The sequence below is a fragment of the Lineus longissimus genome, chromosome 3, assembly GCF_910592395.1.
Source record: "Lineus longissimus chromosome 3, tnLinLong1.2, whole genome shotgun sequence".
Lineage (NCBI taxonomy): Eukaryota > Metazoa > Nemertea > Pilidiophora > Heteronemertea > Lineidae > Lineus > Lineus longissimus.
The window spans coordinates 23746530-23757613 of record NC_088310.1 but is presented as its reverse complement, the minus strand read 5'-3'; the positions used below and the strand labels follow the sequence as shown (position 1 = coordinate 23757613).

Here is an 11084-nt window from a genome sequence, read left to right as displayed (position 1 = left end):
AATTCCTTCAGACGTTTCTTCTGGTTTTCGAAGCTTGACCAGGAGGCGTCTAGATTGGATGGCTCTTCACCAAATTGTCTTCAGTTTCCCTATGAAGTATATCGTTGGGGATTTGGGCGTGAGTGTCCTGCCAAGCAGGTTGGTGGAATTTCCTAGACATGTCCAAAACCACATCACAACACTTGCGGAAATCGTTATTAGTGCTCAGCAGTAAGTCTGTTGCTACATGAGGAGGCGCATGGAGGCGAATAGGTTGTGCATAGTCGAATGTGTAATGTTGATTAGCCGGCATCACGGATGTATAGCACTACGAATGAAGAGCACGACGAGATATTACTGTACGTCATTTTGTCAAAATGGCCAGTGATACTTTGACCGAAGGCCTGCTAGGCTTAACTGCATTGTACCGTATAGTAAACTGGACGGGCGGGTTTGGACAACGTGCTGGTAAAATTGCGAACCCACACCAAAGTTATTTTTGAATAAGACAAGCTTTTTAATCACAATAACCCTTTATTCCAATTAAATAGTTTTCCCATATAATATCATGAAAGTTAGAATCCCGCCACATAAGTGCACAGAGGAACTAGGTTTCACTACGACGGCTTCTGAACTGGATATGTACGGTCGGTACGTGTTCGGAGGCAAGCGGACCTGAAATTGAGAATGGCATAATTTAGAGGGAAGTAAAAAATGAACAGACGACAGTCATACTATTCACAATGTCTACACGAAAATAGGTTGGTTTTCAGCATCACGGCCAACAGACTAACTCTTCTGTTTTTACATCGGACGGGTCTAGCATCAGCCCACGTCACAACTAGTCTACTAACATATATACTTTAGCCATATTGGTCATAAGATATGTTATTAGTGTCCAATGTCTGGACGAAGAATCCACACTACTATAAAGACGACGACAGTATTTGATTTTATTTCTGCCTTCTCCATACACGTTCCCTTCCTTTCCCTCAGTTTCACCCCTCATAAAACCTTGGTTCACTATGTGACGCCTAAATCCATATAGGTCCACCATTTAGCTCAGTATCGAATTCTTCAAAAAGAACTAACAGATACCGCAATGTTCATAGCCAGTGACTACAATTGTGACTTTTGCGTACGGTGGACATTACGGTGGGGATGCGATCGTGATAGTTTTGTAGCTGCTGGTGTAAACCGAACTTTTGTTAGAGGCGGCTCTGCTGATAACCATTTTGTTTTTCAGACACAAGTGGAGCCCCGTGTCAACTTGTGGTGAGTAAGACCCACACAGACCTCACTCCATTGCAAGACCGTCGCCCAGGCTCGTCGCTTTTTGAAAATCGCAAGGGTGGATGTACCGCTTCACTCACCTCTTCTAGTCATCCATTGCCAGTGAGATTCACTGCGCCTTTCTTCCCCGGTTTACGTCCAGGCACGGCTGGGGTGGTGGGGAACCACGGAGGTGGACCCCTTGGTTTGCCAGTCTTAGGTCCTGTCTTGCCGCTTGCCGGCGGCACAGGCACTGCTTGTTTCTTACCACTTTTCTGTGGCATAGCCTGGCTTTGTTTTCCAAACTTCGTCAATAAAGGTTCTTGGTATTTTACAAGTTGCTCCAGTGAAGTCCTCGGCTTAGGTGCCGGCATCAACGATTGTGATTTCGACTTGAGGGTACGTGTATTCTTCTTTTGAGACTTGGAGATAGGTACCCCAAGGTTCGAACCTCCAGAAGCTAGCTTCGACTTCGTAGGAGACAACTGTGAGAATTCCGAAATAGATTGTTTCAAAGGTGATGGTTTTGTTGACGTTTTGGTTCCCTTTACAGGCTGTTTTACCTTTGTCATCTGACTGCGCGTGCCTGGAGGTACCCCGTTTCCCGGGATCGTAAGTAGTTTGTGTACTGGCCCCTTTCCAAGGACCATGTTCGGTTTGTAAGCCGACCCGTTTCCCAGAATTGTGTTTCGTTTGAGAGCTGATCCGTTTCCCGGGACCGTGTTTAGTTTGTGAGGCGACTCGTTTCCCGGGACCGTATTTGGTTTGTGAGCTGATCCGTTTCCCGAGACGACCGTGTTTAGTTTGTGAGCTGATCCGTTTCCCAGAACCGTGTTTGGTTTGTGAACTGCCCCGTTTTCCGGGACCGTGTTTGGTTTGTGTGAATCCAAAAGCAAGTCGTTACCAGCAGGAAGACTCTCATTTGCACTAGTCTTTTTTAATCTTGTTTTTGTTCTCTCTGATAAAGTCAGCTGATCAATGTTCGCACCCTTTCCCTTTTTAGCTCTCTTCTCATGTACTGGTTTCTTTTTCCCCTTCTCCTTTTTGGACTTAAGCTCCTCTGCCTTATGTCCATCCGGCTCCCAAGGCGGAGAATCCCAAACATTCAAATTCCGTTCGTGTTTTTTATGATGTTGACGTTTTCCATAGTCCCCTTTACCAGGGACTTGAGCTATGTCCGAGTTTCGCAAAGACGCTGCCAAGCCATGGATCTTCTTTAACCATTTTGGCGTAGATTCCACAGTATTATTACCACGTTGAGGTTTCGTAGACTCCTTAAAAGACTTTGATAACTTGTGCACTTTTGTTGCCAAATTTGGTGTTTGGCGTTCAGCATCTTTCGCCAATTTCTCGCGTAACGGGTTCATTTTCTGCGAATCGGCTTTTACCTTGGCCAGTGCTTTGGCTAGAGCTCCAAGCATCGGGGGTTTCGTCACCTGGCCACGAATTTTGTTCCGGGCTTCTAACATTGGTGTTTTCAATGTTGGTCCATTGCTCTGGGCTCCTGTCTTTGGAGTTTTAGATCCGATTGCTTTGCTTTGGACTTCTTTCATTGAAAGCTTCTTCGCTGGCTCATTGTTCAGGTCTCCTAGCACTTGCTTCTTCTCTACAGCCTTCCTCTTGAAACCTTCTGGTTGTTCGTTGGCTTTCTTTTTGGATGCATGTACCCTGTCTGCAATCCACTGGGGCAACTTTCGTTTCGCCAGGTTTTTTTTCTTTTTCATGTTTTTACCATGAACTAATCCTCTAGATTTTAGAGCCACAGATGATGGTATTTGTTGATTAACCTGGCCAGGAGGCCCATGGTCAGTAATTGAGAGCGTCTTGTGCTGCTTTGGCAAAGGCATTCCCTTCACATCAATTGGAGGCATTCCGTCTCTGTTTGGTATTCTTTGAAGTTCCTCTTTTAAAACTGGATTTTCAGCTTTTCTTGGAATTCCTGTCATTGAAACTGCTTTACGCAGAGCTGCATTTGGCGGTTTTTTATGAGGGCTCTTTGAATCAGATTTCAGGTGACCTGCCACAGAAATCGGTTGGCGAACAACTGTTTTTGACACAGGTAACCGAACAGTTCTTTTTGAAAATTGGCGTGGACCCACTTTCCTTAAACCTGGCTTCTGAACAGATGTTTTCGAGTTTGGTTTTTGAACAGCTGACTGTTGAACCGGTTTGACAAAAGCTGTCCGTGTATTCGGATTCGGAAGAGCAGTCTTTAAGACTGGCTTTGGTACACCAGTCTTATGCATCGGATTCTGAACGGTTGTCTCTTGAGCTGGTTTCGTAAGTGGTGTTTGAACTGATGCTTGCAGTACTGGTTTCGGAACACCTGCCTTTGTAATCGGTTTTGGAACAGCTGACTTTACCACTGCCGTCGGGATAACTCCATTTTGAATTGGTTTTGGAACAGGTCTCTTTAAAGTTGGCTTTGGAGCTACTAGATTTGGGACAGCAGCTCTTGGAGCTTGTTTCGGAACAGCTGACTTTGTTATTCTTTTCGGATCAGCGGACTGTAAGCCCGGTTTTGGAGCGGACAACTTTGAATGTGGTATCGGAACGGCTGTCTTCGGAAGCGGGTTTCGATGGTCATTGACTGAAAGTTGTTTTGGAATTAGCTTTGTAGGCGAGTTCGGAGGAACTCGTTTCGGCCCCACTGTATTTGGGATTGGCTTCGGATGGCGTATCTTAGAAAGTGGTTTAAAAATGGCTGCATCTTGACCAAAAGGCTTTGAAATATGTTTCGAACCTATCGGTGCTTGGCTGTGAACGTTGAATGGCAGTTCAGCACTGCCCACACGCTTTGGAGGCGGGAGTCTACGCAGTGGCTTTATCCCAGTGTCAGCATTTGTGACTGGCCCGACTGCATTAGCGGGCGGCAGGCTCGGTGGTGAAATGCGTGCCCCAGCTAATTCCTTATGGTTAGGATCATGCTGTATAGGGCCCATTGCCTTCTTTATCTTGGCTTGAGAACCTGGTTGGTTAGGCACTGCGGATAGCTCCTGTGGCAGAGGTGGATTATGCTGTTCAAATATAGGTTGCACTGACCTTTGCATAAGCAGTGCCTTGCTTGTATGTGCTTTCCCGACAACTCCACCGCCAGCGTGTATAGGTGGCTTGAACAGATCTGGTGTTTTTTGCTTGTGTACGACATTCTTTAAATGACTTTGCCGTTCAGGTTGGTGCTTTGCAGATTTGGCATTCGCTGTTGCAGCTCTTTTCGGTGTATTGGTTACTGGTTTAGCATGGAATGGGACAGCCTTTCGTTGAAGCTGCGGAACAACCTTGGCTAGAGGCGGCTTCTTCATGGGGAGTTTTTGTGCGAGATTAGTTTTTTGGTGTGCCACAAACGGAACTTGCGGCAGTTTGGTGTTCAAGTTTTTGGTCAGAGAGCCTTTCTGAGGGACTGTATTTTGTGCTGCCGCCCCTGCCGCCTTAACAGCCGGCTGCATCTTCTGATATTTGTTCATGTATATCGGTAGACTGGCGGACGCAGACTCAGTTTCCTTGCTTTCTGAATTCAACCCTTTAACCGTCTTCAGCGCTTTCGTTATTTTGAAACCCCGAGGTGTTACAATAGGTTCTATATCAGGGGCGTTAGTTCCAGTTTTTGCCATTTTTTGACTCGTCTGTGGACCTTGTACATTCACATTTGTCAGGTGAGAAACAGCTTTGGGTGTCTGAGGTGCAGCTGCGTTCACTACCCCTGCCAATGAAGGAGCCTGTTTTGCTTGATGTGGTGCATTCTTGTCTGGCACCTCCTTCCCTGGTACCTGTGGGATGTTCGGTATCGACGAAGCAACAGGGTCATTATTGAGCATGGGTGACTTAGGTGGCATGACTCTCCTTGGTGGATTGATCTTGCTCCGAGGAGCTCCAAATTGCACTGGCTTCTTCAGCGGCGAATTTGCAGGTGTCTGCCCAACAACTGCACCCGAAGGCTTTGGTATTTTCAGCGAAGGTTTCTGCTTGCCAATTGGAGCCACAAAGTTTGAATACCTGATCTCTCTTGGTGTCGAAGCAATCTTTTTCGGAGCTACCACATTCAAGACCTTGGGAGTTGCGGTCAAAAAGGTTGGCCGTAGCGGCCGAATTGTTTCACCCGAAACTGGTTTAATTGGCGGTTTTTGTGGAACATTCTGAAGTGGTGACGCTGGTCCAGGTACTCTCGCTATTGGTGACTGAGGTCTTTGTGCTGCAACATTCGAGGATTGCCTCTTGGCCGGCGTCAAATTTGTGGGGGGTTTTCGTTGAATCTTTTGACTGGCTTGACCAACTAACTTTGGTTTGGCCCCGACTCTCTGGTTGACGAAGTCCAACACCTTGACGTGAGACTGACCTTTGAAAGTCCGATTTCGTACAGTATGAATATGAGAATGGAGCTGTTGTGACTTTTGCCGGTCGACAGGTGCAATTTGATCTTTTGGTTCCCCTATACCCAAGGGTGAGAATCTGGATGGCTTAGGTGGTCGCACATGGAATATATCCTCATGATCACCAATACGTTTCTTTGCAATTTTCTTCTTGTCCATCGCCGCTCTAACATTGAATCCAGGAGGACCCTTACCAGCCTTGTATGGTTCTGCTGGAACAGTCACGCCCCTCTTTAGTGCCGAAGTGACCTTCCCTGTCGTGAAGGCCTTGGCAGCTGGTATCTGAAGTGGCGACTGCAAAGTGGGCTCTTTGGGGCTTGACAATTTTACATAACCAGGAGGTTTGGCTGTTCCAGTGGATTCACCCTTTGATTGATCCTGGGGTAGTCGAAACTCATCAGAGACTATCTCAGCCAATATCTTTTGCAAGGCATCGGGGTCCTGGTTTGCAGGCTTTCTTGGAACGTCATTTGAAAGCAATGGAAATGCGTGTTTACTCCTTTTTGGTTGAGCTTGTTTCGTTGGCATTGCCACCGTTTCGTGTGGGTTTTTCGTTGGAGTTGATGCTTGCTGTTGGTCACTCGCAGCTCCGGAATTGTGGCCCTTTGATCTCCTCAAAATCTTCATTTGCTCCCTCTCAGCCTCAGTCAGTGGCGGCGGTGGCACTTGCTTCGGGGGAGGAGCTGCCATTACAACTTTTGGACGATGTTTGTACAACGACCAAGCGTGAGTTGGTGACACTGAAATAGATAATTGTCAGATAGCAATTTTGTCATGTTGTTCACTTCTTAATTTTTTTTGAAGTGTCTTCATGATGATATAACACGAACGACAAGGATTTTCAAACGCTTTTGAATTCGTAATGAGTTAAGACTTTTCACAGTTAATACATTTATGTTGATATCACTATACTATCGTTGATGCTACAAAATTACCTTTGCCTTGTGAACCATTATCACTTTGCGAGAAACATAAATGTATGAAACAACCCGGTATATTAAATTTTTACCTTACCTAAAGTGGAATTTAAGACCACCTTCGTCTGTGAGCACAATGAATTCTGGAGAATGTATCCTGCTGGACAGACCCCAGGTGCAATCGCTGAAAGTCATTTCAATACAGTGTGTTATAATCTAGATGTGCTGTAGTGTTTGAGAGAAAGGAACGTCTCTAGGGGCACCTACAGTTTATTTGAAATGCTTACGTATCAGCGTAATGCACCTTGGTCAGTGCAAACTAATATAATGTAGGCCTGTGTTCAATGTATGCAATCGTATGCATTTAGCGATGGATTGCTTAATGATTTGAAACACTCACTTTCATGTCATGCTGTATATACATGTAGTTACCTGAGAATTCGCTGAATCAGATCTTTGGGTGAACTTTCCTACCGAACGATAGCCACTTGTATACTAGCACAGAGATACACAGAGATACGAACCACTGATACTAACGTTTTATGCCTTGTCCAACCGCCTTGCACTGACCTCCCACGATAACTGAATTTGCTGGACATGGTACCCTACACTTGAAACCCACTGTAACTGTGTTAGGTGGGCAAGTGATTCGTTGTAGGACGTGAGCCGGGTGCGGTTGGTGAACCAACGGGTCTACAGGGTGGTGCATCCACGGATGTGGTTGAACTGCAAAAAAGTAATAACCAGATAACATAAAATCATATCTATGTTGCAGTTAAGAAATCGTAAATATCGATAAGTTTTCCAATTCAAATGTCATTTTCTGATTGTTAGATGCATACATGTACTTACATGGTGACAGTGTTGGTGCACAGACCTGTCCATACTTCATCAAACCGTGATAACAGGCGACATCTAGAACGATTAAAGGAACGAGCCGCTAGTCAAATTACTATACATGTATGTTGTTTTACAACTACTTTGACTTTTTGAGTTTGCGAAAGAAAACCGCTGTTGAGGAAATGGAATCAATGGTCACCGTTTATCAATGGCGGTTGCTTCAAAATGATAGCTTACTGGTAACCGGCATAGGGCTCATATTTTTAGCTCAATGTTCTTTGAAAGAAATGAAGCAAGCTCGATATAAATTCGTTTTCTTTTAATTTGAAATTACCAATGTAATTTGACTGTAAGTCTTCATGTACTTGTCATTCAGAATTAGACACATACCTGCGCATCGATATCCGCTTTGCTGAGTTCCAAGCGGGCAGATCGTGTGTGGTGCCACTGCAAGAGAGAACATCTTTGCTGTGAGACTTTATAATTATATGAATAATATATATCGAACACATAAAGAAACTGGGACTTCACCATGGAGGACTGGAGCCCAAGTGTTATTTTCCCATGAAATGGTCACGGGGGACTATGTATGGCACTTCCCACTTGAAATAAGGGTAGAGGATGAATTCAAAGATAACTGATTTTATGATTTTATAAATCATAAAATCATAAAATAACCTCACCGCTGCAGTGTCCCATGCTGGACCACAGGTAACCAGGTGGACAGAACCGTTGGTAGTTTGAAGCTGAAAAATGAATCGCAAAATAAATTTTTGGTTACTTCAGTAATTTTATAAAAAAAGAAACGACATATTCTGTGTTGTGCTGTAGAACTAGAATGAAACCTGCTGAAAAAGAATTAGAAGACTGAAAATAAAATATTTTCGGAACGGTGACCAAATACGGGATGAGAATCTATTTTTCAAGTTACTTTCTATTAACATGATACTTACGAAGGCAGATTCCAGAAGCGTGCACGTAATCAGGAGGACACCGATAGACTGAAAAAACAAATCGGGTTTTACCATCTCAAAGCTCCAACTTGTTGTCTCAATAACACACTGGAATCTATATTCAAGGGTTATTTATACTATAGGTTGTGGTTTCGTCTCAATTTAGAAGAATTTAAAAGTGAAGATAAAGATACCTACATGTACAGGTGTGACCATGTCGCGCCATTCCAGTAGGGCAGACGAATTCTGGAAAAGGAAGGACACCAATGATTTCCTGTACAAAGAACCAACACTTAATAATGAAACGACTGGATGACGTGTGTGCACAAGAATCGTCTTTAAAAACGGTTTGCTATTTTATAACACAACTAATTACTCTTCAGCCAGAAGTGACTATCATCATGAAACCGCAAGAAATACTTTTTGAGATCGAAACTGAATAATGTCATATCAAAAATGATATCTTTAAATTTTCGACTGATGGAAAAAAACGTAGTGTTACAACATTAAACTTACCTTATTATTATTATTATTAATATTTGCTGCGCTATTTATTCAATTCTTCTAACAGTTGACAGATCGATATTAACTAAAGATCAGGCTGCGTTACAACTCCAGTTGGGTTATTTCATGACCGTCATTTTTTCGATCCAAGGTGCTAGTCAGTCTGGCTCAAATTGAAGAGTCTAGCTACTGTTTCCTCCCTCCATTCGATTACGCATATAATATGAGAAAGCAGAATGAACATCCATGGTTCTCTTCACGGAAACATGCTTGTAACAAAATGAAATAAGAAATCCATAGTCGACTAAAATGATCCATGTAGTCGATAGTTGACCCTGCTCCATACACGTACCCTTCCACTTGCTCACATATTGTGACAACTTCGAGCTCTACACAACAACGAAAAAAACATTTTGACAAAATTATTGACCATCGATTTGGATACATGTACATGTACAATGTACAGTACATAACTGACTACTTTATTAAGTGTTAAGCGATTTCATTTTGTACTTTCACCTTTCGAAGAGCCATGGTATGTTCACTCGGTAACAGTTTTAAATACTGATAGTAAAGATAAACTCACGGATAAACATCTTGAAGCAGGTTGACTTTACCATTTGGTAACCAATATGGCAGCGGAGGTCTGCAAAGCAAAACAGTCGATTTTAAGAACCTCAACAAGCTTTACAATCACTGAGCAATTTTGATTTTGGCAAATGTCAGTGAAATCATGTTGCATTTGGCTCCTCGATTCCAACGGGAAGGTGAACCATGGTCCAACTCTCAATGTTGTTTGCGGAGGGTCAACCACGGCTCTTCCAAAGATGCAATATCCGTTAGTCTCAATCGAAATGTCCTTTTCGGAAAGCTGTCATCCAACTCATTGTAACGAAGGCAGTGGAAAGTGTTTGTTATTCTCTGTCCTTCTCGCAAGTAACGTTCATCAACGCAAATGTGACGGACACGATGGGCCAAGAGAGATAGCTACCAGGGATAGCCTTCGATCGAGACAAAAACACATGATTAGTAACATCAGCATGTTATAAAAATACCTGTTTATTAGGTGATGATACTTCTACACACCAGTAGGGTTAGGCAAACCAAGAGAACCTCGCTCCATAACAAGGACATCATACTAATGTGCCGAACACCAAGTGTTTTACAACTAGATCGAGCCTGATTCGGCAATAAGAACTTCATTGGTCGGTATTTCCCCTTACCTAGGACCATCTTCTCTACCATGATGCTTACTATACCCAGCAAGTCCGAGGGCTTGACAATGAACCAGTAACCCTGATAGGTCAAGCCCCACAGCTGTTGCGGGTCAATGTGAGTCCCAACACCAACGTAGAAAATCCTTGCATGATTCCTCAACGCTGCTGCTTCCTTGGCGGCGTTTGCTGGGTTGATAGACTTCCCGCCTCCTAGAATGATCAGAATCTTCTGCACACCAGCCCTAGCGCCTTTAGTCTTAAACATAGATGACCCAACGAAGTGGAACAGCTTCCCCATGTCAGCGTGGCCGGCCAAAGTCTTCATCGACATCAGCCGTAGAGGAATCTCCTTCTTGTCATTGAAGGAGTCGAGGTATCCGTAGATGTAGACGTTGTTACTGAAGCCGACCACGCCCACTCGCATCTTGTCTTTGCTGATGTCCAAACCGTGGATGAAGAATTCTACGAAAGACTTCACCAGAGCCAGGTTCACGCTGCCGAGATCCGCAGATTGGTCGATCGCTATGACGATATCGGCGTATTCTGAAAATGGAAGGATGACATGCCGAGTTACGCATAGTCTACATCGAGATGCATTTCAATTTGGGTCGAAGCAAATTAAGTATACATTAATCGAAAGCTCAGCTAGTTTCAAATGTTCTCGTCAAAAACCTCTGACCCAATTAGTCAAAGTTGTTTTTTCATTAAGCTGATAATTTTCATATGATTGCAATGAAACAGGATGCTCATATCGTTGCTGAACAGGTGAACGTGTTTTCACTATAGTTTTGGCTTAGCTTTCTAATGGTACTTTTCTGAATTTAACTTTGATCCGATAGAATAATGAACATGTTGTCGAATATTGGTAGATAAGTATACGTACGGTTGTTTGCTATGCATTTCCCATGTAACAGAGTTAGCCCGCCTGGGCAAGTTGCTGAAAAGAAAAAGGAAAAGTATATTAGTATGGTGTAACAATATTTATTTCATTAGTATTAATCAATAAAGCATAAGCAGCAAGCAAGAAATTCCCGC

General features: G+C 43.6%; 2 protein-coding genes across 2 annotated transcripts in view; both read right to left on the bottom strand.

Annotated features, from left to right (window-relative positions):
• Positions 1–493: 493 nt before the first annotated feature.
• Positions 494–4768, bottom strand: LOC135484285 (nascent polypeptide-associated complex subunit alpha, muscle-specific form-like). The gene is made up of 2 exons (XM_064765607.1): positions 1353–4768; positions 494–654 (listed from the first exon to the last, which is right to left on the bottom strand). Exon 1 carries the CDS (start codon positions 4713–4715, stop codon positions 1362–1364), a length of 3354 nt encoding a protein of 1117 aa, XP_064621677.1. The 5' UTR covers positions 4716–4768; the 3' UTR covers positions 494–654; positions 1353–1361.
• Positions 4769–4816: 48 nt separating this feature from the next.
• The window catches only part of LOC135484862 (uncharacterized), a 46022-nt gene continuing 39754 nt past the window's right edge, over positions 4817–11084 (bottom strand). The window contains exons 31-42 of the mRNA XM_064766557.1: positions 10933–10986; positions 10056–10592; positions 9419–9478; positions 8527–8574; positions 8329–8376; positions 8059–8121; positions 7766–7822; positions 7388–7450; positions 7073–7261; positions 6633–6719; positions 4950–6358; positions 4817–4828 (exon numbers count right to left, since the gene is read on the bottom strand). Coding sequence (XP_064622627.1) covers positions 4817–4828; positions 4950–6358; positions 6633–6719; positions 7073–7261; positions 7388–7450; positions 7766–7822; positions 8059–8121; positions 8329–8376; positions 8527–8574; positions 9419–9478; positions 10056–10592; positions 10933–10986 — 2627 coding nt within the window. The remainder of the gene's footprint in view (positions 4829–4949; positions 6359–6632; positions 6720–7072; positions 7262–7387; positions 7451–7765; positions 7823–8058; positions 8122–8328; positions 8377–8526; positions 8575–9418; positions 9479–10055; positions 10593–10932; positions 10987–11084) is intronic.